This window comes from Staurois parvus, unplaced genomic scaffold (assembly GCF_062004578.1).
Source record: "Staurois parvus isolate SC_StPar_1 unplaced genomic scaffold, SC_StPar_1.0 ptg000090l, whole genome shotgun sequence".
NCBI classification, from domain to species: domain Eukaryota; kingdom Metazoa; phylum Chordata; class Amphibia; order Anura; family Ranidae; genus Staurois; species Staurois parvus.
The window spans coordinates 18,316,035-18,343,698 of NW_028317886.1; the positions used below are offsets into that span (position 1 = coordinate 18,316,035).

General features: G+C 40.8%; 1 protein-coding gene across 3 annotated transcripts in view; it reads right to left on the reverse strand.

Annotated features, from left to right (window-relative positions):
- Positions 1-3,852: 3,852 nt before the first annotated feature.
- The window catches only part of FHIP1A (FHF complex subunit HOOK interacting protein 1A), a 310,572-nt gene continuing 286,760 nt past the window's right edge, over positions 3,853-27,664 (reverse strand). For 2 of the 3 annotated variants that reach the window (XM_089670462.1, XM_089670460.1), the window contains exons 11-13: positions 23,876-24,054; positions 15,432-15,573; positions 3,853-6,604 (exon numbers count right to left, since the gene is read on the reverse strand). In XM_089670462.1, coding sequence (XP_089526588.1) covers positions 6,372-6,604; positions 15,432-15,573; positions 23,876-24,054 — 554 coding nt within the window. In that variant the 3' untranslated portion in view covers positions 3,853-6,371. The remainder of the gene's footprint in view (positions 6,605-15,431; positions 15,574-23,875; positions 24,055-27,664) is intronic. The other variant, XM_089670461.1, reaches the window with a different exon arrangement.

Consider the following 27,664-nt stretch of genomic DNA (forward strand, 5'->3'; position numbering starts at 1 on the left):
CCTTCTCCCCCTACATCCATCATTCATGCTATCGAACGTTTGGAATAAAAGAATTGCATCTTCATAGCACACTTTATGTTAAATCTCTGTGCCTCCCTATATAACGCAGGCAAACCATGGCTGGTAGGAGGGGTCGGAAGGGAGCATACAGTACATAGCTTCCTAAAACATCACAGCACCCTCTGTCTTGTCACAGTACTCATTAGCCATCAGCCCTGATGCAACCAGCAGGCTGATTCTTAGGAGGAATTATGCAAATATCAAATTTCCTTGATGGGTGAATGTCAGTCTGTAGGAGCAGGTGTTCTTATGCAGACTGTATTTGTTAGCAGACTGCCCTAGGTAACAACCACTTGTGATTAGGAGCCTCCATGATTGAAAGAATCGAAATCCAATGAAAGAAAGGGGAAGGCCATGGACAGTAAAACTGGGGAGGAAAGTGTTAGATGATGCTGGATGTCCTTCAGCCAGGAAATGAGACAGGCTGGCTTGCTGAAGCTTCTAAGGCACATTGTGGGGTTGATTTACTAAAACTGTAGAGTGCAAAATCTGGTGCAGCTGAGCAGGGTAGAAAATCAATTTCCAAGTTTTTTATTGTTAAAGCTTAAGTGAACAAACTGAAGTTAGAAGCTGATTGGCTACCATGCTCAGCTGCACCAGATTTTGCACTCTCCAGTTTTAGTAAATCAACCCCTGTGAGAAGCTGGGTTTGTGCAGTGAAATCAGACTAAGCAATTTCAGTACAGAACAGAAGCCTGTACATCTGTGCCATATTGAAGGTACAGCTAGAGTTCAGCATACACAGGATGCCATGCTATTATGGGGGGTGCATAGCCATTATTCTGATGGGACATGAAAGTTGTCTGTGATTGATATCATTGAGTCTTTGATACAAACCAACCTGGAATGTATTTTTACGTACCCCTTAACAAACTCTTCATTTACTGTTATCTCGGAGCATGGATATATGATGCAGCTGCCATTCTTTTTTTATTAATCCTTATTGACTTACCTGCAAACACTGAAAATCATCACAGGCATTTAAAAAAATGATAGTCTGCAATATACTATATAAATACGGAGACATTAATGTTTTGCAGTTACAGTATAAATACAAAGGCACTTTATTTAGTGATACTCCTCCAGCATTTCATATGGTTGCTGCTTAGTTCACAACAGAAACAGTTCATGTATACAAATCTTTTAAATATAGGTTGCATATATAGGATAATTTGAGCAGCTTTGGAGCTACTTAAAGGAAGCCTGTATTCCTGGCACAAATGAAAAATAAGATTAGTGATGAATAGACGGTGCTATATAGGGCCTCAGCATACATTCTATTTTCCATGGGTCACATAAAGTGCTGTTTGCTCCTATAAAACCTGGTTAGAATGGCTACATCAATAACCAATGGCCAGGCCACAACACTGCCCATGGGAGCATGGAGAATATATTAGGAGTGACACTCTTAGGGGGCTACACAAGTACCATAAACTTTGTGTTTCCATTGGATTGACTGGGAACTCTGGCAGCCATTTCTGGGGGCTGGATGGAAAGTATACAGATGGACCTACTAGTGTAATTTTTTCAGCAATATTCTTAACTCCTTGTCTGCCGCCCTATAGCACAAATAGTGCTACAGGGCAATACGGCTGTGCAAAATCACATATATATACAGTCATGGCCGAAATTGTTGGCACCCTTGATATTTTTCCTGAAAATCAAGTATTTCACACAAAAAAGGTATTGCATTAACACATGTTTTGCTATACACATGTTTATTCCCTTTGTATGTATTGGAACAAATATAAAACAGAGGCAGAAAAGCAAATATGACATAATGTCACACAAAACCCCAAAAATGGGCTGGACAAAAGTATTGGCACCCTTAACTTAATATTTGGTTGCACACCCTTTGGAAAACATAACTGAAATCAGTCGCTTCCTATAACCATCAATAAGCTTCTGACACCTCTCACCCGGAATTTTGGACCACTCTTCCTTTGCAAACAGCTCCAGGTCTCTCTTATTGGAAGGACACCTTTTCCCAACAGCAATTTTAAGATCTCTCCACAGGTGTTCAATGGGATTTAGATCTGGGCTCATTGCTGGCCACTTCAGAACTCTCCAGCGCTTCTTTGCCATCCATTTCTGAGTGCTTTTTGACGTATGTTTGGGGTCATTGTCCTGCTGGAAGACCCAGGATCTTGGACGCAAACCCAGCTTTCTGACACTGGGCCCTACAGTGCGACCCAAAATCCTTTGGTAATCCTCAGATTTCATGATGCCTTGCACACAGTCAAGGCACCCAGTGCCAGAGGCAGCAAAACAACCCCAAAACATCATTGAACCTCCACCATATTTTACCGTAGGTACTGTGTTTTGTTCTTTGTAGGCCTCATTCCGTTTTCGGTAAACAGTAGAATGATGTGCTTTACCGAAAAGCTCTATCTTGGTCTCATCTGTCCACAAGACGTTTTCCCAGAAGGCTTTTGGCTTACTCAAGTACATTTTGGCAAACTGTAGTCTTGCTTTTTTATGTCTCTGTGTCAGCAGTGGGGTCCTCCTGGGTCTCCTGCCATAGCGTTTCATTTCATTTAAATGTCGACGGATAGTTCGCGCTGACACTGATGCTCCCTGAGCCTGCAGGACAGCTTGAATGTCTTTGGAACATGTTTGGGGCTGCTTATCCACCATCCGGACTATTCTGCGTTGCAATCTTTCATCAATTTTCCTCATCCGTCCACGACCAGGGAGATTAGCTACAGTGCCATGGGTTGCAAACTTCTTGATAATGTTGCGCACTGTGGACAAAGGCAAATCTAGTTCTCTGGAGATGGACTTGTAACCTTGAGATTGTTGATATTTTGCCACAATTTTGGTTCTCAGGTCCTCAGACAGTTCTCGTCTCCTCTTTCTGTTGTCCATGCTTAGTGTGGCACAGACAGACACACAATGCAAAGGTTAAGTGAACGTCTCTCCTTTTTATCTGCTTTCAGGTGTGATTTCTATATTGCCCACACCTGTTACTTGCCCCAGGTGAGTTTACAGGAGCATCACATGCTTGTAACATTCTTATTTATCCGCAGTTGTGAAAGGGTGCCAATACTTTTGTCCAGCCCATTATTGGAGGTTTGTGTGACATTATGTCGAATTTGCTTTCTTTCCTCCCTTTTTTTGTTTTGTCCCAATACACACAAAGGGAATAAACATGTGTATAGCAAAACATGTGTTAATGCAATACGTTTCGTGAGAAATACATGATTTCCTGGAGAAATATCAAGGGTGCCAACAATTTCGGCCATGACTGTACGTGATTTTGCATTTCCGGGTAGAGGGCATGCACCCTACCCACGCCCCTGTTGGCAGCTTCAGCTGTCGATCACCGGGTCCCAGCCGGTGATTCCCCGCCGGCACCCGGCAATTGCCGAGTATCACTGATGGGGGAGAGGTCTGTATGTAAACAATACAGATCTCTCCCCTGTCAGCTCCAGCACATTGCTTTGTATAGATCTGCATAGCAGAGCAATACAAAGCAATGTGCTGACACAGTACAACATACAAAGCACACAGTAAAACAACACACAGTTAACCTTTTGATTGCCCCAGATGTTAACCCCTTCCTGCCCAGTGTCATTAGTACAGTTTCAGTGCTTTTTATAAGCACTGATCACTGTATTAATGTCACTGAGGATGTCAGTGACAGTTATTCAGTTCTTCCCAGTGTCAGAACGCGCGCTGCAGTCCCGCTTTAAGTTTCTGATTGCTGCCATTACTAGTATTAAAACAAAAAAAAATTCCAGTATATATACCACCATTTGTAGACGCAATAACTTTCACGTAAACCAATAATTTAGTATTGGGATTTTTTTTTTTAGCAAAGACATGTAGCAGAATACATTTTGATGTAAATTTATGACAAAATTTGATTTTTCAAATTTTTTTACTGGATATGTTTAATAGCAAAAAGTCAAAAATATTGTTTTTTTTCTCAAAATTGTCGGTCTTTTTTTGTTTATAGCGCAAAAAATTAAAAACAGGTGATAAAATACCACTGAAAGAAAGCTCAATTTCTGGGAAAAATAGGACATAAATTTCATTTGGGTGCAGTGTTGCATGAGTGCGCAATTGTCAGTTAAAGTAACACAGCACCATATCGCAAAAAATGGCCTGGTCAGGAAGGGGGGTAAATTCTCTGGAGGGCAAGTGGTTAAAGTATAACTAAAGGCAAAATGTATTTATTTTTTCTGTATGGTTGAAGTGAGGATGGATTAGTACACCTGTCAGGTTTTTATTGTTGGCTGCACCCCTGTTAGGGAGATTTACCCTCTGTATTTGTCCTCTTTAACATTATCATTGAAAGTAAAAGAAACACCAAATTTTCGGTTGTGCCCAGAAAAGTAATAGAGGGGAAATCTTCCAATGGGGTCACTAGTTCTGGAGATTTGGGCATCCCCAAGGAATTCCCCTAATTTGCAGAGACTGTCTCTTACTTCCCGTTTTGGCTATGGGACAAAAAGTGAAGGTAAATTTTCCCAATGGAACACAGATGGCAAAAAATAAACTGGCAGGGGTTTTAATTCTCCCTTACTCTATCTGATATGAAAAAAAAAGTTTTGCCTATAGTTCTACTTTAATTTTAATTCTATGCAGGCAGAGCAGGTACACCTTAAGGTAAAAGAACACATACAGTGCCATTCTTACATATAATGAACTACAACCAAAGCAATTAGTGTTTGACATAGAAAAAATGGAAGTAACCTTGAACCAATCCTACAGCAGCATTTGCTGAAAAATTCATGGGATTGTATACAACATTCATGTTCATTTGTAATATGAAATCTAGTTCACTTGAACACCTTTTGTGGTCATTTAATATTTTATGGTTCAGAAACGGACCATTTAGAAGTAAAACACAGCCTTCAGAAACTGAATTAGCTGAGCCAGGACTAGCACTTGAAGCCACATTAAACACCATGGGAGCTTGTTCACATGATGTTGGTTAAACAGCATCTTTTTTTTTTTTTCGCACACCACTGTACATGTATAGTATGAACAGCACACATTGAAAACAATGGGCCATAGTTAGATTGTCTTAAATTAGAAAATATCTGCAATTTTTTTTATCAGGCCAGGTTTCAGCTCACTCGTCTCTACAGCATACTGAACCATAAGAAGGGCAGTCCATAAGCACACCTCCATTCCTGGCCCACACACATCATGTGCATGACCTGGAAATAAGCAAGAAGAATGAGTTGCCCACACATCTACCCAATCCCCACCCAATGCCCTACCTAAGCTAATCTACTCACTACCTCTGCACATCTAACAGCATAAAATCATGGGATGTGTATTCTCCTCATCGCATCCATATTCACAAGAAATGTCATGATGCACAAGGAGATTCCCACCTGCAGAACTGTTCAAAGGCATTGGGAAGGCTTTGGATGACATCATCACCATTTTAACAAGTAATATCTTTTTTTTGCAGATACTTCTTTGGCTAACAAAGAAAAAAACGTAAGTCAAGAAAATGATGACACTAGAGGCACATGGCAAGTAAAAAATCAGTTGTGCCCAGATTAAAATGTTAACCCCTTCCTGCCCAGAATCAATTTAAATAAGTCTTTATGTGCAGGGGGGTTGGACAAATTTCACAATCAAGTGACTGCTATGATTGGCTGTCACAGTAGTCACATGGTTTCCAAACCATGCCACCAACTCCCAATTGTGACTAGAGCACATACACATGATGCTGATGGCAATAGGTTAAATGAAATCTGTGTTGAGAAAAATATGACCTTCTTCTGAAAATGCTAGTTCCTGTCTTCTTTTCTTTCTTTTGTTGCAACTAAAAATAGCTAATTATTTTTTCAAATAGGTCAAGTTCAACACAGCTAGTGTCTTTCTGACAGTGAAGGCATGGCAAAGGCTGCAGCATTGCCTGGGGAGTGAATTAATCATCAGTAAATAATTCCCATGAATTGTCTTTACAAAAATGTTCCTGTATATATTATTAACATTCACCCCCAACAAAAATAACAGTTTTAGGTGAATTCATCTCTAAAAAGTGCCCAATGCAAACAGGTAACAAAGCAAAAGGTATACAAAGGCAAAAAGAGAACAGTTACATATGTAAAATAATGTACACATAAACCAACACAGAACAGGAAAGACAACCACCATATTCAGATGGACCAGAAAGCCCAGCATCTATCAAGTATTACAGGAAGTAGCTTTTTGCATTTAAGGTATTTGATCACTATATTGCAATATTCCCAGCTGGACAAAAATAGGTCTTTTCATGTTATATAAAATAAACACTAACATAAAAACAATACAACAGCCTGCCACCAGCTACAAAAAAGGTTCTACAAAGAGTCCCCTATTATATAATATAACACAGAGTGTTCCTGGGCAAAAGCTGCAAGTTCTTTTAGGAATTCTGGGAATATGGCAGCTGCAAGCACAGCATTTCTGGTGTGGGTAGAGGCTGTAGAAAGTGGAGGTGACATCTTTACTCTTTGTTCTTTATTCTTCTGCATCACCGTATGGGAATTTTCTCCAATGCTAGTTTCTTGCTCTCCAATATTCAGTGCAGCATCTACCAGGAAGCATAACTGTTAGTATTCACATAATACACTACTAGGTAACTTACATAAGTGTGCGCAGCCTATTGCATTAGGGTATGCACCCCAAAGCTCAATCACACATGCGTATCTTTCTGTTCTCCCTGCGGGCACATTATCTCCCTGCCTGCAGATTCAGAGTGAAAGAGAAGTGCTTTTACTCTTATAATCAGAGCTGCTCAATGGGAGATCTTTCCCATCTCCTCATTGGCACACAAAGAAATAATAGTAATGCACACGGGGTGATTAGGGTATGCCCAGGCACATCTGGCACACCTTGTGCGCACCCCTACAGTAACTTATATACTATGGATCATCTTTTTACATAACATAATCTGAAAATTTGTCATATTACAATAACAATCATAAAATGAAACAGTTGTAGCTCCCTCACATTAAAAAAAGATATTTCACACGCAAAATAAAAACACAACCAAAACCAACATAAATACCATAATAAAAAAAAACTCCCACTCCATTTATCCCCACTGAGTATCTTTCTACATAGCTTAATACAGTATGGAGTATGTTTCTACATAGAATAATACACCATTGAGTATCTTTCTACATAGATTATTACACTATGGAGTATATTTCTACATAGAATAATACACCATGGCGTATGTTTCTACATAGATTAATACACTATGGAGTATCTATGTTACATAGTTACATAGTTAGTCTGGCTGAAAAAAGACAAAAGTCCACCCAGTTCAACCATTAAAAAAAAAAAAAAATTGCTGAGCATCAGCTTAACTGATTTTTTGTTATTCCCAGGTAAAAGATTAGCAATTAGGAAGTGAAAATCTTTTGTCTCATATGTGTTTTGCGTACTGATAACTATCTTTTAATTTTCAGAACTTTGATTGACAATGGGCTGTTGCTGGGATTCTGAACCTTGACTTTCAAACACCAGTTAGAAAGCAGCACAAAGTTTAGGAAGGAGTTCTCACTGTGTAGCCAATCACAATAGGGAACTAGATTTCACGACCTGTTAATCTGCTGGCTGCTGCTATTCACAGTAATTACATGGTGGGAGGAGCAGCAATATTACTGTATAATATTATTTCAGTTTTTAAAAAATCAAATTGTAAGCTTTTAGATGGTAAAATAGTATGCAAACGGCTGCCTTCTCATCATTTATCATGTCTCTGTCCTTGATTTGTCTGCAGTCTAAATTTGCACCCTTGTCTTGTTTAATATACAGCGCTCTAAGGTGCCACTTAAAGAAAAAAAAAGAGGAGAATACACTAAACAAGGCAGATACCACAAGCCGCACGCCATATGACAACATTTTGTAGTGATCTATACTACTCAACTGCTTTGAAATTATACATGTGAACCTGACCTAGTAGAGGAAGGTATAATCATATTTCAGATGTATGTAATTATTTTGGTCTGAATGTATGGTGTAAGAAATAACTTGTAATAACTATAATGGGATGTTTCTGCTGCAAACCCTTTTTTTCCTACAGACACAGACTTGGGAGGAAGTCTAGTTCAACAGGATGGTTTACATGTTGACTCAGTGCAGGCAAAAGCGGGTACAGGGTCTCTATGCTGTTTCTTTTTGGTCTCTGGCTTTGTTCTTTGCATAATGTAGTTTCCGTGTAACTGCTGTTTTTTTTAACCTATACTGGTTTCTTTGTATCACCTTAGACTGAGAATAGGTGTGGATAGATTTCTGTATATTACCTCTGTTGTCATATTGTAGAGAGGCTCCTTTATCCTACTGTTTTTCTGTTCTTTCTTTGATTCTTTTGTTCAGGACTGCTTTCCAAATTGTGGCTTGGCAGTTCTGGCTCTCTATTTTGTATGGGATGTTTTATTGAAAAGAAATGAAGAGAATTTAAAAAAAAATGGCTACAGGGTGGAGGAAGAGGCAAGCACGCGAATGGTGTTTTCTGAGAAACAGTCCCTCAAAATTTAGGCTAGATAATAGGATGATTCTGCAGTACAAGCTATTAAATGGAGGAGTCTGAAAATTAAAAGCAGGTATTTATATGGTTATATAAAATGCTGGAACACCCAAAAGGGCGTGTGGTGGGGGAAGTTTTTTTCAGTTTGCTTTTTCTGTCAAATGTGACACATTCTAAAGCCTTCCGGAGGCCTCTGTAAGCAGAAGGACTATGTGGAAAGTCTTATGGTTATGCAGAGTCCTTGATGATGTTGCATGCCAAGTTTAGTTGGTTGCAATAATACAACATATTTATTCTTGATTTCAAGATCTTGATCTTGTCCAACCCTGAGCTTGGCTACTTGCCTGGAGAATACTATATATAAAACATGCTGGGTGTCAGCTTGGGACATAACTAGTCTTCTGTGGAATGGACATATGGCTATGCCAGCATTTGGGGATAAATATAGAGAAGCGTTTGTACATAGTGAATGTGGTCTGTTTCAGTATATACAATTAAGATCTACAGCATGTCATAGAGCAGGATCTATGTGTTAAACTTGACAAGACTAATTTACACAGTATGACTGAAATGTCTTTCCATTTTTCTTCTTCCCTGGAAGCACAAGGTGTCATGCAGTTAAGAAATCGTGTATTGGTGTTAAGTCATCTATAACCTGGAAAGCAGACATTGGGCAGATCTAGCTGGCTAAGGTGAGAAAGTGCAGAAAGTAATCACTACACTGTAATGCACACATGATAACAACAATATCAACAGCTACAATAGCGTGATCTTTAGAAAAATGAAAAGTTTACAACCCCATAAAACTGCCTTCATTCTAACATAGAGCTGCAAGCGTGTCTTATGAATTAGTCAAGTTCTGGTTTTGATAGTATTTTTTTTATTTTGGGTACTTATATAGCGCCATCAATTTCCGCAGCGCTTTACATATATATTGTACATTCACATCAGTCCCTAACCCTCAAGGGGCGTACAATCTAAAGTCCCTAACTCACATTCATACATACACATACTAGGGCCAATTTAGACAGGATTCAATTAACCTACCAGCATGTCTTTGGAGTATATAGTATATTAAAGCATATTAGCAGTCTCAGGCCCTATTCACTCAGGCGTTCATTTTTCAGGTGGACCCAGAACCTCTATTCTACTCTATGATCTCCATTTACACCCGTCTACATCCAATCAGATCCGATCTGCCAAAAAGAGACGAATGAGGGACCATTCCCCTTCCATCCAGCGGATTGGATGGTAGTCGGGTGTAAACAGATAGGCAGTCTGTTTACATCTGACCCCTCATAGAGAAGAGCAGTCTGTGTCCGTGTCCGCTCTGCATAAACGGAGCGGACACAGACCTGTCATCCGCATGCTCAGAGGGAATCAACAGACAGATCCCCTGCTGAGCAAGCTGATCGCAACCTCAGTCCGCTCCATGTGAAAGGGGCCTAACAGTTACTGCAGAGGGACAGGTGGAAGAATCTGTCATCCTTACAGTAAGGTAACAGGAATGACTGTTCTTATAGTTATCACATTTGTTTGTTTAAAGTCTCCAGGCTCCCCCCAAAAAATTAAAAGTCAGCAGCTACAATTATTGTAGCTGCTGAATTTGAATATAAGGACACTTACCTGTTCAGGGATCCAGCGATGTCATTACCCGAGCAAATTCTTCAGTATCTTACCGAGATGTTTAGTAAGGGAAACTGGAAGTGAAGCCTTGCAGTGAATTGCGCTGCTCTTTGGGAATGACCCTGCTCTTTGGGACCTGCAAAGTGCCCAAGAAGGCTGCAGAGGAAGGAGAGGGGGCCGAACTTCCAGCTCAGATCACTCCAATGCATCTGACCAGAAGTGGGAATGGAAACCAGGTATCAGCCCCCCCAAAAAAATAGTGTGAAATGTGGCAGTAGAGGGGGGAGGCAAATAAACAGAACTTCCCCTTTTGTGTAAAATTACACTTTGAGCATTATAGTGTCTTCTGCTAGTACAACATTTTGGTAAATGAAGGATGGACTTAACAGACGGTGGTTCACAGGTAACAAGTTGCACACTTTTGAATTGTCAGCCAAAATGTAAAAAGTGCAAAGAAGTAACTAGTATCTACTAGATTTAGATCCTTTAGCCCTCACACCAGAGAGTGCAGAGAGGCTGGCATATAGCTGGTATTATTCTTGATGTCAGATGAAACTTGTGGGCAACATAAAATTTTGGCAAGTAGGACAGTTCAAATGCAGAGACGAAACTGCAGGTTTTCTAAGTTAACACCCCGGTCACATCAAGCCCGACTTTGAAATCGTGTGACTTACAGTGAAGTCGCACGATTTCAATGTTGGGGGACATGCCAATTTCAGGTGCAATTTGCAAGGCATCTGACACAGATGTCTATGCAAATCGCACCAAAAGTAATGCATGTACTACTGTAGAAATCGGTACGGCTCAGACCAAGTCGGAACCACACCGATATGACCTAATGATTGCTCAGGTTAGGCCTTGTTCACATGGGCCTTCTGCATTTGTTTTATTTAAATGTAGGAGAACTTGCTTAAATGCAGGCATACTTAGTCTGGAAAGTTTAGCGTTTGCTTTGCATTTATGCAAAATGTACATGCGTTTACATATAAATCAGCTTACATGCATTTCTATTTTTTATAAACACAATTAACCTCTTTCCGACCGTGCTATAGCCAAAAGACGGCTACAGCGCGGTCATCCAGTTCTGGAAGGGTGCATATTTGGCGCCCTCTGTGATTGTGGTAAAGGACCAATCACAGTGGCTCTTTGCCATGTGATCTGCAGTGTACAATCATGGCTGATCACATTGTAAACAGACTTGTCGGTTACCGGCAGTCCTTTCCTCACCCTCACATGCTGTCACAGCATGAAGAGGGCAGAACTGGTAACTGGCAATTCTGACAGGGGACATTTACATTGATAATCAGGGCACTGATTATCAGTGCAGCTCTATCAGTGGCCATCAGTGACTCCTCATCAGTGGTGCCCATCTGTGCCAACTATCAGTGCTGATTCATCAGTGCAGCCTCATCAGTGCACATCAGTGAAGGAGAAAAAATACTTATTTGCAAAATTTTTAAAAGAAATGAAGAAAATTGTTTTTTCAGTTGTTTTATTTTTTGCTAAACAAACAAACAGAAAACCAGCAGTAAATACCACCGAATGAAAGCTCTATCTGTCCCAAAAAATGTTATATGGGTACAGTGTCGCATGACCACGCAATTGCCATTCAAAGTGCGGCAACACTGAAAGATGCAAAGTGGCCTGGCCTGGAAGGGGGTGAAAGTGCCAGGTATTGAAGTGGTTAAACTAAATGTAGCTGAATGCAAGCAAATGCACAGTCTGTATGTGTGCATTATACCATTTAAAATCATTACATGCAGTTATATGCATTTAGAAATTTCTAATCCAACACCTAATCACGTCATTGTCCATGTGGATAATGCCTAAGTTTAGGCAGCACAGGAAAGGCCTGGATGGCAATAAAGTAAACCTATTGCTTTGCCTTATGTTAACAAAGCAGAAGATTATTATTATTATTATACAGTATTTATAAAGCGCCAATGGTTCGCTCAGTGCTGTACATTACAAAGGGGGACAGAACATGTGACAGAACAATACCAATACAATGCAAAACATGAGGGGATCGAGGGTCCTGCTCTTTCGAGTTTACAATCTAGGAGGGAGGGGATAGTGGTACAGGAGGAGATAGCTGTGGGGGATGGAGTGGTAGGAAGAGTGGAGGAGGTCGGCAGGTTAGCAGGAGGTGGTTTAGGCTTCCCTGAAGAGATGGGTTTTCAGGGTGCGCCTAAAGGAGAGGAGAGTAGGTGATAATCTGATGGGTTGGGGCAGGGAGTTCCAGAGGATGGGTGACACCCTGGAGAAGTCCTGGAGGCGGGCATGGGAGGAGGAGACCAGGGAACTAGAGAGAAGGAGGTCTTGTGAGGAGCGGAGTGTGCGTGCTGGGCGGTACTTGGATATTAGGTCAGTGATATAGTACGGGGCAGTATGGTGGACAGCTTTGTACGTCAGTGTTAGGATTTTGAATTTGATCCGTTGCGCAATCGGAAGCCAGTAGAGGGATTGGCAAAGGGGGGTGGCGGAGATGGAGCGGTTGGAAAGGTGAATGAGTCTGGCAGCTGTATTCAGGATCGACTGAAGCGGGGATAGCCAGCGGCGAGGCAGGCCAGTGAGGAGGGAGTTGCAGTAGTTGAGTCATGATATGATGAGGGAGTGGATGAGCTGTTTAGTGGTTTCTGGGGTTAGGAACGTGCGTATTTTGGCGATGTTGCGGAGGTGGAGTCTGCACGAGTTTGTTAAAGATTGGACTTGGGGCTGGAAGAATAGGTTGGAGTCCAGAATGACACCAAGTACTCTGGCCTGCGGGGTGGGTTTGGTGGTGGCGTTGTTGGATGTGATGGAGAAGTCAATGTGGGGTGGTGTCCGGGCTGGGGGGAAGACAAGAAACTCGGTTTTGGAGAGGTTCAGTTTAAGGAAGTGGAGCGACATCCAGTCTGATATGTCGCTCAGTAGGTGTGTGATTCGGGTGGAGACCGAGGGGGTGAGGTGGGGGGTTGAGAGATAGATTTGTGTGTCGTCGGCATAGAGGTGGTAGTTGAAGCCGTGAGAGTGTATGAGTTGGCCAAGGGAGGAGGTGTAGATGGAGAAGAGAAGGGGCCCGAGGACAGAGCCTTGAGGGACCCCAACCGAGATGGGGAGTGAGGGGGAGGTGGTAGCATTATAGGTAACGCTGAAAGAGCGTTGTGACAGGTAGGATGAGAGCCAGGAGAGAGCAGAATCTCTGAGGCAGAGGGAGTGTAGTTTTTTGAGGAGGAGGGGGTGGTCGACTGTGTCGAAGGCCGCAGAGAGGTCAAGGAGTAGGAGCACTGAATAGTGGCCATTAGCTTTGGCGGTTAGCAGGTCGTTGGAGAGTTTGAGTAAGGCAGTTATGGTGGAGTGTAGGGGACGGAAGCCGGACTGTAGGGGGTCGAGGAGGTTGTTGTCGTTGAGGTGAGAGCTTAGGGGGGTGTAGACTAGGCGCTCGAGGAGTTTAGATGTAAATGGGAGCAGGGAGATGGGTCTGAGGTTGTTCGGGTCATTGGGGTCCAGGGAGGGCTTTTTAAGTATGGGGGTGATGTGTGCATGTTTCAGAGGGGAGGGGAAAGTGCCGGAGGAGAGGGAAAGATTAAACATGTGGGTGAGGGAGCGTAGGATGGAGGGGGAGGGAGGTCATAGGAGATGTGAGGGGATAGGGTCGAGAGGGCAGGTGGTGAGGCGGGCATCAGAGAGGATCTTGGAGATTTCCTCGATGGTGGTAAGGTCAAAGGTGCGGAGTGTTGGGGGGGCTTCAGTATGAGGAATGTAGGGTGGGGTGGAAGTGGAGGTCAGAGCAGTGGTGGGGCCGTGGGAGAGGGGTGATGAGGGGGTAGCTGAGTGAGGGGGAACGGGGTTGGAGGGAGTTTGAGCAGCGACGAAGTCCCTGCGGGTTATGTCGAGGGAGAGAGGGGATGAGGGGGTAGCTGTGTGAGAGGGGACGGGTTGAGAGGGCGTGTGAGTTGCGGCGATGTCCTTGCGAATTGTGTCAATCTTGTTTTTAAAGTGATTGGCAATCTCAAGGGCAGTGAGTGAGGTGCTGGGTGGAGGTGGGGGTGGAGGAGAGGAGGAGTAGAGAGTTGAAGGTGGAGAAGAGTCGGCGAGGATTGGAGGAGAGGGCCTTGATGAGGGTCAGGAAGTAGGCTTGTTTGGCTGCGTGGAGGGAAGAGGTGTAGGTGTGGAAGGCAGATTTGTAGCGGGTGAAGGCTTGTTGGGATTTGGTTTTGCGCCATAGTCTCTCCAGGGCACGACTGTGTCGTTTGAGGGTTTTGGTGTGATCAGTCTGCCAGGGCTGGAGCAGTCGGGGTCTAATGTTGCGTGTGGTTAAAGGCGCTAGTGAGTCAAGGGCTGTTGACAGCACGTTGTTGTAGGCAGTCATAGCCAAGTCGGGGGAGGATGCTGTCGTGCAGTTGATCAGCTGCAGAGTGGAGGGGGGCAGGGTTAAGGTTGCGGAGGTTACAGCTGGTAGTAGTGTGACATTTGGAAGGGTAGGCGTTGGAGGACGAGGAGATAGAGAAGGTAATCAGGTTGTGGTCAGAGAGAGGTAAGGGAGTGTTAGTGAGGTTGTGGGGAGCGCAGCGGTTGGAGAAGACGAGATCAAGGATATTACTGTTGGAGTGGGTGGTGGATTGAAGATCATTTTAAGGAGAAATGCATTGTTAAACACAGACTGGACTCCCCACAGGGGAGAAAAAAAAGAAGCATGTTGGGTTATTTACTAATTCTATTCCTTTTTCACAAAGAATTCCTTAATATTAAGCAAAAATGCTGAGCGCCAGGGATGATCTTTTTTAAAAACTTACATTTGGTCTAGCTTGGTTACATCTAATCCATCAGAGCTCACATTCAGGAGGCCTTGGGAATGCAGAAATTCACTGTAGTAATCTGTGCTACAAGTCAGTGCTGGTCTCTTCTGAACATAGGGAGTTGCTTGGCACCACCATCATTCAGAGAATGTCTTCCATTTTTTTAATTAAATTCAAGGCTTTCTCCAATTGGATGAGGCATTTATCCCACCTCTCTGTCTCGTTCAATGAGCTATGAAGGTTTAGATGAAACAAAGCTGGACTAAAAAAAAAAAGATCATTCCTGGAGTTCAGCTTTAAGTGTAAGAAATGTTTTCTGTTAGATAAATGAGAGAAGAGACATGTAGGAGGAAATACAATTTATGTTCTAGTTAATGCAAAAATATGGTGAAATTATATTCCATATATACAAATGTTTCCTATCATATCTTCAACAAAGTCATTCAGTGACCTAATCTGCTGACATGTAACCTTATTACCTTTGGTTAACACACCTGGAAGTTCGCGGTTAGGAGAGCCCATGCGAGCCAGCAAGTATTGTTGAGCTTCTGCAAGTAACAAGGGAAAATTTTGCTCCGCCACTGCAAACTGTTCAATTTTATGTTTGACAGAGGCGAGTACCTGGAAACGAAGAGGGAGAAATATATGTCATTTATGGTTTTTCTCTCCAAAATTACTTTTCTCTTCAGATGTTAAAAAATGGGGTTGAGTTGATTTCATGAGGTGATGAATGAGCAATTTTGCAGCAAATAGCCTTAAAGTCCCAGAAAAGAGTAAACCCACAGCAGCTCAGGAAGCGTATGTCTGTGCCATGATGAAGTCTCTAATATAACTGGCAGCTCACTTGACATCCTGAGAGCTACAGCTAAATGATCATTTGAATTCTGCTCTCTATTCTCTGCTAAAGCTGCTCCAAATACAAGTTTAGGGCACATTGCCAGGATACACTGGGGGATTTGGCCATTTACAGTAATACAATAGAAGATTTATTTCTCACTGCATCTTTTCAGCTCTTATGAAAAAGGTGGAAAGCGACATGAAAAACGGCATTTCCTGACGTGTATACCACCTATATGTTCATTATTTGGTGTCAGTCAAAATAAAAATGACACAAATGACAGGGGCTGGAATTGCTGTATATCAAATTAAGGTATATGGCAACAACTCAATTTATTTATTTATAGCATGACTGACAGAAGTGATTACTTATTTAAGTGCTGCTCAAATAATGTAATTAATAATGACCAAACAAACATATACACACTTCAAACCCATCATTCCTTTCACCACTTACAGCAGATTGGTTGTATTTGTTGTAGACATTGAGGAATAGCATTTTGATACTGCTTTTTATCCATATTATATATTGGCAAACACAGTTTTGTTGTTGATAACCTATGGCAAAGATTTGATTTGGTAAAATACATTTTCAGAGTCAAAATAATATCAGAATTAGTTTTACAGCTAGTGTACTAAATTGAGCACCAATGAACGAGGGTGGATTGAAATGTTCTTAGCCTTGCATAGAAAGCGTGTACTTAGATTTTTCAACCTATGTCATTTCTCATTATAATCCACTTTCAAGTCTTTGCACTTAGTCCATCGATGTTTTATTGGAATGCCAGTTTTGTAGAAGAGATACAACTGGTCTACATAAATCTGTGTTACTGCATGTGAAAATTCTGTTGAAGAAAATCTGGTTCCACCGAGATGGCTTTTGAGCTTCAGGAAGAGGTGAAGTTCCGAAGGAGCTAGATCTAGTGAATTTGGTGGGTGGGGTATTAATTCAAATTCACACATATTACAATTAGGGATTAAGGGCTGATTATGAGAGTTGAGGCAAGAAAAAATGGTTTGGGGTTTTAGATTCCAAGTCCAATTTCATAACCAAATTGAAAAACCTAATATTCCATTCTACTCCCTACACAATATGGTGCAATATTTTTTTTAACTAGTCAACTATACCTCCCTATAAATCTTTATCAAAGCATCCATCATGTGACATTTAGAGTTCTAGCTGTCTAGTGGTGGCCTCTGGAAGAAGTAAACAGTGTACAGAGGTCACATAAAGGTGGTGTATGCCATCCCCAGCGCTTTTAGAACCTGAAGGCAGACTGTGTGATGATGACACTTTTTGTGGTCTAGATGATTTCAGGGAGTGTGGCCATGACTAGGGAAGTTCAGCATATCTGAACTGTGTTCTTCACAAAGTTCACTCGATCAAAACCTAGGCTTTTAGACATTTATAATCCATTCTCAGCAAAACAAAATCTTTAAAGTGTAACTGAAGGCAAAACTTTTTTTTTAGTTTTGGATATAGTGGAGAGGGATTATAACACCTGTCAGTTTTTATTACTGTCTGTTTCCCATTAAGCAGATTCACCCTCTATGTTTGTCCTGTTTACCATTATCATCAAAAGCGAAAGTAAAAGAAAATCCCAAATTTTGGGTTCATATCAGAACACTAATAGAGGATAAATATTCCAATGGGCACACTAGCTCTTGTGACCCTGGTGGCACACTGGAATGCCTTCACTTTGGATGAATTTCCTCTAACTTCCTGTTTTGGCTATGGGACAAAAAGTACCAATGGGACTCAGATGGAAAACAAAGAAAACCTACAGGGCTTATGACCCTCCCTTACTCTATCAAAAATGGAAAAAAAAAGTGTAATAATCCAGAGACACATTGGATTCATACAGGCTTTTTGTTGAAGCCCATGAAGTTTGGGCCACACATACAGGGGAAGCCAGGTGATTTGGCACGGAGTAGGTATCTCCTTTGAACTGTGTTTCAGGTATATAACGTATGCCGCAGGAGAGGGCCTAAAAAAACCATTACCTAAATTTATGCTTGAAGGTGAAGTAATAGGGTTAATTACTTTTTGGTCTTTCTGTATAATTGTTGCACAAAAACCTAATTTGCACAACGTGTATTAGTGCCTACCAGGGGCGGACTGACCATTTGGGAACTCGGGCACTGCCTGAGGGCACAGGGTAAGTAGGGGCTCCCATGAGATGCCCCTGGTTCATTTCATTGGCTTTTTTGGGTGTGGATTGAGTGTGGGTGAGTACATAGGGGCCCCATGATCCCCTATTGCCCGGGGGCCCCATGAGTTGTCAGTCCACCCCTGGTGCCTACCATATATTGGTAGCACATTTACTTGTTTACAATTTGTTAGTGCACATACTTGTACTAAGCCTTGAGTTACAGGTTGCAGTAACCCACAGAAAACTTTTTTGCTTTTTAAGACAATGATTTTAGTTAAAGCAACATGTACACTGCCACTTTGGTTCACATTAGTATGCTGAATAAGTCTGGCTATGTTTAGTTATTAGTAATGGTAGTGTTACCATGGAAAATACAGTGTTTACTCATATACAATGGAGACATCCTTTCCATGGAATTACCCATTATTCAGCCTATCAATTCAGAAAGATTTATATGCCACCTTGTATAACCAAGATATAGTCATTTCATGGTATGTGGCTACATGCCCATTAAATACATACACATTAGGACACTTGGAAAAATGGAAACACTTCGCATTATTACCTAGTCACAGTGGACTTCATGCATAAAACAAAGGACAGAAGTGTGCATTTTCTGTAGCAGGCCATTGTTATTAATAAAATTATCATCAGATGACAGCTCAATGCACTGTACTGCTATATGTATTGGTACTGCAATGAACCTATATAAACATTGCCTTTTACATCTGAACCACTAGACTGTATATAATGCGGTTTACATCTATAAAATACATTACACTAGACCACAGTATAAATTGCAATATGTGTCTATACATATGCTTCTGCATTGTTAACAATCCACTATACCTCTAGACATACACTAGATCATTCATATCACATTCAAGACCTCCCAGAGTTTTCTCTAAAAAGACAAGCTTCATCCATTGAACTGGAACATTTCGCAAATAGACTTCCTGCACGTCTTACAAAAAAAAAACTGATAAAATTGGTGGAGACCAGAAGAATAGGCTGATTATTTATTTACAGCCCTAACGGATCGGAAAATGACAACAGATGATTTTTTTATCAATTTAATAAAATATTCTCAATTATGTTACATATTCTGGTGGCCTGTCAGTCTTTTCTAGAAGCTTGCCCCCATGTAATTTCCTACACCAGTCTCTTTTCCTGTCTCAGGGCATACCACAGTCAAATTGAACCTAGATTGGTGCATTCACAGTATCTCACATGAAAAAAACTGTCAGTATGAGTTCTGAATGTGAACCTCAGCAATGCAAGCAAACTCATAATTAACATACAGTTCTGATTCTCCATTTCATGGGGGAAGTGCAGTCCCAGAAAGACAAAGGTAAATCAAGCCTCATGCAAGCAAGTAGAAGAGAAAGCCAGACAGCAAATAAATTACTTTCGATAAATTGTTCTCTCTGTTCCTCCCAAGACCTGCTCTCTAGCTCTCATGTCACTTCCTCCTATGCTTGCCTCCAGGACTTCCCCCAAGCCTCTACCAACTTCTAGAACTCTCTACCCCCATCTGTCCAATTATCTTCTACTCTGTCCACTTTTAGGTGATCCCTGAAAATCCTTCTATTTAGAAAAGTCTATCCTGCCTCCACCTAACAGCTGTTCTTATGTTTTCTGCATTTCCCCATCCCCCACAGCTATTACCTTTTTTATCACTTGACCTACCCTTTTAGGTTGTAAGCTCTAATGAGCAGGGTCCTCTGATTCCTCCTGTAGTAAATTGTATTGCAACTGTACTGTCTGCAGTCATGTTGTAAAGCTCTGAGCAAATTGTTGGCACTATATACAGTTGTGTTCAAAATAATAGCAGTGTGTTGAAAAAAGTGAATAAAGGCCAAAATCCTTCTAATAGCTTTTATTTCCATACACACAAATGTATTGGGAACACTACACATTCTATTCCAAATCAAAACATGAAGAAAAATATATCAAATTTGTGTTGTTCCTCTAAAACAATTGAAGAAAAGTGAATATTAGACTGTTAAAAAAAATAGCAGTGTTTGTATTCTTCTTTACAAACTCAAACATTCACTATATAAACTGAAAAATGTTTGAAGATTTTGCTTTCCTTTGAATCACCTAATTAATATTTAGTTGTATAAGCACTGTTTCTGAGAACTGCTGTACATCTGTGTTGCATGGAGTCAACCAACTTCTGGCACCTGTGAACAGGTATTCCAGCCCAGGATGATTGGACTACATTCCACAGTTCTTCTCTATTTCTTGGTTTTGCCTCAGAAACTGCATTTTATATGTCACCCCACAAGTTTTCTATTGGATTAAGATTCGGGGATTGGGCTGGCCACTCCATAATGTCAATCTTGTTGGTCTGGAACTAAGATGTTGCACGTTTACTGGTGTGTTTGGGGTCGTTGTCTTGTTGGAACACCCATTTCAAGGGCATTTCCTCTTCAGCATAAGGCAGCATGACCTCTTCAAGTATTCTGATGTATTCAAACTGATCCATGATCCCTGGTATGCGATAAATAGGCCCACCACCGTAGTATGAGAAACATCCCCATATCATGATGCTTGGGCAACCATGATTCACTGTCTTCACAGTGTACTGTGGCTTGAATTCAGTGTTTGGGGGTCGTCTGACAAACTGTCTCCAGCCACTAGACCCAAAAAGAACAATCTTACTTTCATCAGTCCACAAAATGTTGTGCGATTTCTCTTTAGGCCAGTCAATGTGCTCTTTGGCAAATTGTAACCTCTTCAGCACGTCTTTTTTTCAACAGTGGGACTTTGCGGGGGCTTCTTGCAGATAGCTTGGCTTCACATAGGCATCTTCTAATTGTAACAGTACTCACAGGTAACTTTATACCTTCTTTGATCTTCCTGGAGCTGATTGTTGGCTGAGTCCTTGCCATTTTGGCTATTATTCTATCCATTTGAATGGTAGTTTTTCGCTTTCTTCCACGTCTTTCAGGTTTTGGTTGCCATTTTAAAGCATTTGCGATCATTTTAGCTGAGCAGCCTATCATTTTCTGCACTTCTTTATATGTTTTCCCCTCTCCAATCAACCTTTTAATCAAGGTACGCTGTTCTTCTTAACAATGTCTGGAACAACCCATTTTCCTCAGAATTTCAGAGAGAAATGCACTGTAACCAGCATGTACAACATTTGCTGCCTTCCTTCCTTAAATAAGGGCAATAATTTCCACCTGTTTTCCAAAGAATGAATGACCTCACTAATAGAACTCCACACTGCTATTATTTTGAACATGCCCCTTTCAATTAGTGATTCAATTACACAGAATCAGCAGCATGCATGTCATGACTGTTGGGTCTGTTGGATTTCTATTACTCTACTACACCTGCTAGTAAATTATTTGCTATGTAGAAATATCATTTCTACCAAAAACAGTGATTGATCAGGTTAGTGATGTCTGACTGCTATTATTTTGAACACAACTGTATATCCTGTATAATAATAATAATCATATTAATAAAGAAGTGGGCTTGCTGCACTTCCCACTCGATACAATATCTGAATCGAGTCTGTATGTCATCAACGTGTCTGCACTGGTTTATTATGAGTGTTCTGCCTTTTTCCCCACAACACAAAAATAAAATGGTATACTGCCCACCATTCAGCCTGACCCTACATTGTATACAGTATGTTTGTCTGTATGACTGTGGCAGGGACAAAACTTTGAAAGATCATTTAAGGACAGGGATTGATGTGCTTAATCTATGTAATTGTTATTGAGCTGTAGAAATTGTTGGTTCTATATAAATGGCTAAAATGAATGAATTAATAAATACACTTGTACTTCTGCTGAGGAAGACACAGATTAAAAACAGAAAAGAGAAAGCCTTTGTTGGACTGCGCTCAGGGGCCTGAGATCTACAGAACGCTCTTAATAAAGACTGCCATTTGAAGTAGTTATCAGCAGACAGTGTACGGTGTGCCACTAAAGTTTAGTCATTTTGTCCTTCAATCCTGCGGCATCCATTACAGAATAAAGAGAAGCATTTTGTTGTATCTCTGTACAAGGTATCTATCAAGTGAACAGAAAGGAGACATTGAAGCAACAAAAAAAGAAATGTGTCTTTCATTGATGTGACATTTCTTCACAGTCTTCAAATTCCTCCTGCTGTCAAGATCATGCTTGTCCTCATTCTCAGCAAGAAAACATCCATTTATGTGCATCTGTTGCAACAGGTTAGCATTTAAACCCAAATTATTTGTAACAGACATCCCTCTGTGTTTCTTATTTTTCATTTTACACATAACATTTGTGTGTTAGATTTCCATTAAAGACTTCAACTACATTGCCTCTTTCTAAAATTGCTATATAATGTAACCCTGTCACCACTTTTGCAAATGCAGAGATTTAAATTGTAGGTCCTGATTGTGACTTTTCATTCTACGCAAAATATGCTTAGCTCACTGAGCCTAAACGGGGAAAAAACTAGCTCCTGTGATGTAGTAGGAACATTCACTATTTTGCATTGTGTGCTATCAGTCTACTTCAAATTAGACTCTCTTCCGGTGCAGGAAAAGAAGATGCAAATTTTAAACAGTTTGTCAATTATGCTGAAAGTTTAACTAAAGGCAAAACTTTTTTTTAGTTTTGGAAAGTGGAGAGGGATTAGGACACCTTTTTAGTTTTTATTGCTGTCTGTGTCCCCGTTAGGGAGATTCACCTTCTCTATTTGTCCTGTTTACCATTAGCATTGATGGTGAAAGTAAAAGAAAATCACAAATTTTGGGTTGTCTCCAGAAAAGTAATAGAGGTGAAGTCTTCCAATGGGGACACTAGTTCTGGTGACCTGGGGGGCCCAAGAGATTCCCTTAATTTGCAGGGATTTCCTCTCACTTCCTGTTTTCGTTATGGGTCAAGAAGTGAAGGTAAATGTTCTCAATGTGATATGGATGGCAAAAATAAATCTTACAGGGGTTAAAACCCTCCCATACTCTATCAAAGATGAAAAAAAATGTTGCCTATAGTTCTATGGCAACGCTGAAGTTTAATTTTCTTATATTTCATCCTTCCCTGGATCTCCCATCCTCATCAAACTGCTAAACAATTTCCATTGTCACTGCATACCATATTTTAGACCCAGTGACATCATCACTTGGCCCCCCTCCCAAACACAACCAAGCTGTCCCCCGCCCGAGCACACACCTTCTGCTCCCCCCCCCCCTACTGAACACAGTCAAGCCCGCTCCCCCGCCCAAGCACACACGAGCTTGCCCCCCCGCCCGAACATAGCCGAGCCTGCCCGCCTGAGCACTCACAAGCCTGCCACCCCGTTTGAGCACACATGAGACCGCTCCCCATCCCAAACACAGCCGAGCCTGTCCCTCTGCCCGAGCACACACGAGCCTGCCCTCCCACCCTAACACAGCCTTTTGTAGATGGCACTGGTCCCTTCTGCCTGGGGGCAGTGCCACCCCCTGAAAAATGCCACCCAAGGCAGGTGCCTTGTTTGCCTCACGGCAGATACACCCCTGGGTAGGAAGAGCTGGCAGGCCTCTGCACACAGCTTACAGAAAACATTGCAGAGCCCTGCCTAAGTACTCCTCTCAAGAGCCTTAGCACTGATGCAAGTGGTGGACTGTCACTTGGGAGGAATAATGTGAATGTCAAATTGTCTTGATGAGTAGGTGTCAGCCTGGAATAGCAGGTATTCCAAAGCAGGCTGCATATGATGCTGAGCCTCCATGATTGAAAGGACTAAAATTCAATAAATGACAGGGACAGTAAGAATGAGGAGGAAAGTGGTAGATGATGCTGGATGTCTTTCAGTCAGGAAATGGGATGAGCTCTATTTGACATGCTGTGGCTTCTAATGGAGAAACTTTACAGTGTGCAGTGAAATCAAAGTGAAGGAAAATAATGACAGATATCATTATACTAAGAGAAATACCAATTGGATCTAAGGTTTTACTGTACCTGGTAGAGTGATCGGACGCTGGGTTGCAAGACCATGTTCGTGTTGAGAAGGAAGGATCGAATGAGAGGCTGGGGGTACGCTGCAAGCTGTGTAACAATCCCAATCAGCAACAAGTTCACATGTAAAGAATTCTCAAGCATATTCTCTAACTTTGATAGAACAACACTGACAAACGGACCTGAGTAAAGGACATTAATACATTATTATTATTTCACAAAAAACTTTTACTACAGTTTGCACCCATAACATTCAGTTCTCAGAGTATGCTGTTTTTTCACATATACATACATTACTATTTTTATATAGTACCCTTATCAAAAACAATAAGAAATAGGCCTTTTTCTGTACTTGCTTACTATCAATAAGGTAAGGGGGAGAAATAAAGGGCCATATCATAATAAAGATGCATATTTATATCCTAAACAATGGAACTTTAAATGAAGCTCATGAAGAAGTCATGAGTCTCTATACCTATATATATCAATCTGAACCCTACCCATGGGACTTGAAGCACACTACCAATGGATGATTGTATAGTCAATACACATAGTAAATTAATTGCCCTACATATATATCAACTAACAATTAAATAAATTAAAATATTGAGCTGATTTATAAATATATGGGACATGGTGGATTACACTCTGGACGTATGATTTAAATTTGGCCAGTATCTATTGTGGGTAGCTATATGGATTATGAATTGGAGCTATCCCTTCACTATTCGATGTGTCCCTTATTTGTCCCTTAGGTCTTCACAGGTTTTTTGCTACAGCTCCCGGGGTAGACGTCCCCAGGATCCTAAGACTTCAAACTTTGCCATGTTGCAATTAGAGCTGATGTACAGTTGTGCTCAAAAGTTTACATACCCTGGCAGAAATTGTGACATTTTGGCATTGATATTGAAAATATGACTGATCATGCCACAAAATGCTCTTTTATTGAAGGATGATGATCATATGAAGCCATTTATTATCAAATAGTTGTTTGGCTCCTTTTTAAATCATAGTGATAAAAGAAATCACCCAAATGGCCATGATCAAAAGTTTACATACCCTGGAATGTTTGGCCTTGATACAAACACACAAGGTGACACACAAGGGTTAAAATGCCAATTAGAGGCTAATGACCCACATCTGTGGCTTTTTAAATTGCAATTAGTGTCAGTGTATAAATAGTCAATGAGTTTGTTAGCTCTTACGTGGAAGCACTGACTAGGTTAGATACTGAGACATGGGGAGCAGAAAAATCCTGTCAAAAGTCCTGTGTAACAAGGTAATGGAGCTTTATAAAGATGTAAAAAGACATAAATATGTCCAAAACCTTGAATATGCCAATCAGTACTGTTAAATCACCTATTAAGAAGTGGAAAGTTCAGGGATCTCTTGATACCAAGCCAAGGTCAGGTAGACCTTGGGGGTAGTGCTACAAAAGTATTGTAAATGTATTTTAATAAAATCAATGTATTGTTGAATAAACCATTTCACTTAACATGCCTAATCAATTGGTATACTTTGACATATAATGACAAAATGTCTAGTGCTTTAAACAATATTGAGTAGGTAGATTTAGATTTTCAGAGAAACGCATCAAGTGTAAAGCTTCAGAAGTCCAACCAAGTTTCTACTCAACAAGTCAGATATACTGTAGATGACAGGTGACTAGCAAGTGCCTTGTCAGAGGACATAGCAGTGAAAAGAGAATAGAATAACTTTGTCCAGGTTGTATGCTTAACTGAAGATGTGTGTTTTAAGGGAGTGCTTGAGGTTATAAAGGATTAAAAAGTAAGAATGGCATGATGGAGAGAATAGCATAGTTGCTTGTAAAAAGTCCTGGATGCAGATGTGTGAGGGAATTCACTGAAAATGAGAGCCAGTGGAAGGGCTGGAGAAAGAAGCAGGATCTGTGCTATGAGAGGGAGGTAGATGAGTTGAGCAGCAAAGTTAAGGACGGACTGGACCAACATTGCTCTGTGTGCTGGTAGACCATATAGTAAAGTACTAGACTAAACAGGCCGGATATGATACAGGAAAGCAATAGCTTTTTTTTGTGTGTGTGCCATGCATGCTGAAGGGGTAGTTGCAGAAAATGATTTTAAACAAATAACAAGACTAAAGGAATCGAGTATTACCCCACATCAACAGTGATTATTATCTTATTCGTTTTCTGGATGTAAATTTCATTTTTGGAAATTCAGAGGTATCTAAATGTCTGAATGGACACAGAAATGAATGACAACAAATCTAAAAAAGTGATAACGAAATTAATGCATTTGTTTCATTTAGATGACATCACATGATGCGATAGTAGTTCAGGGCCACGGTGAAATGAATTCAATTTTCAAATTTGTTCAATAACTTGGATTCATAACACATATCCGAATTTCGTTCCACTCGTTAATTTGGATGCACATGACACCAGTCAATAACGTCCAATCAGCTCATGCCACTTCTCTTGGCGGACTGGACTAGTGTCCGAAAATATAGAATCCGTCTGATTTAATAATATATTGAGTATATAGCAGTCTTTCGGAAAAACTGCTAAATTTTTTGAATCCATCTGGACCAATGAATATATGAACAAATACATTTTTTTAATCCAATTGGACCAACGAACATATGAAATGATTGCCAAAGATACAAAATGAATTCTGAAAGCGAATCACTTGAATATGACGAAACAAAACTCTTCAATGAATGAATGCATCTGAAACTAAATGAAATGAAAATTTCCAGGGTGCACATGTCTAATCAGGAGCTAAAATATACATTTAAAATGGAAGTCTAGGCTAGCATTAACTAAAAGTAAAACAGCTTCAATCCCCCTGCTAACACCTAATTAAACTACCCTGTAGAAGGAAGCAACCTATTCTCATGTTTCTCTGGTTCGGTCACACGATTGGCTCACAACCGCTGTCTTCAATGGACACTGACAATAGATGCTCCATAGTAAGCCTATGTGTCACTTGACAGACATTCCTTCTGTTTTCAGAGCTCTCTCCTCTCCCCTGAAAACATCTGCTGGGGAGATCACGTGACCGGACCAGAGCGCCCTGAGAATAGGTAAGTATATGAATCTTCCTTCTACAGGGTAGTTAGTAGAATAGGAGTTAGAAGTGGGTAAGAGCGGTTTTAAACATAGTTAGATCTAGACTTCAATTCTACTTTAAGTATCACTTGCATAGAAATGATATTTAAAGCCAAATAAGCTAATCATGGGTATAGGTGGAAAAGAAATGCCAGGTTGAAGGAGGGTTCTCTGTACCCAACCCCAGTAGGCATAAAATTACATCTCTAATAATAAATGAAAGCTCAGGTCCAGCCAAAACCTTTTATTCAGTTTCAGAGCAGGAAAGGCTTATAGCCTCTAGCAGGTTTTTATTGCTGTCTTTGTTCTGGTTTGGCCAATTTCTTTCAGGATAAAAAGTGGTGGTACATTTCTCAAACAGTGACAAAAATAATGTTTTAGTAGAATGCAGAAAGCTTAGAACATCCAACAATGTTTTGTTTTCTTATTGCACCCCCTCAGGAATCAAGAGACATGAAGTAAAATAAAATCTCCCCATTAGGAGCAAAATCAGAACTAAAAACTTCACAAAAATTTGAATTCTTCCCCACCCTATCCAATACTAAAACAAACATTTGGCTAGGGATAGGCTTAAATTGGTTGTAAAGGCTCAAAGTTTTTTAACTTCATGCATTCTATGCATGACGGTAAAAAACCTTCTGTGTACAGCAGTGCCCCCAGCCCCCATGATACTTACCTGAGCCTCATCGCGATCCAGCGAT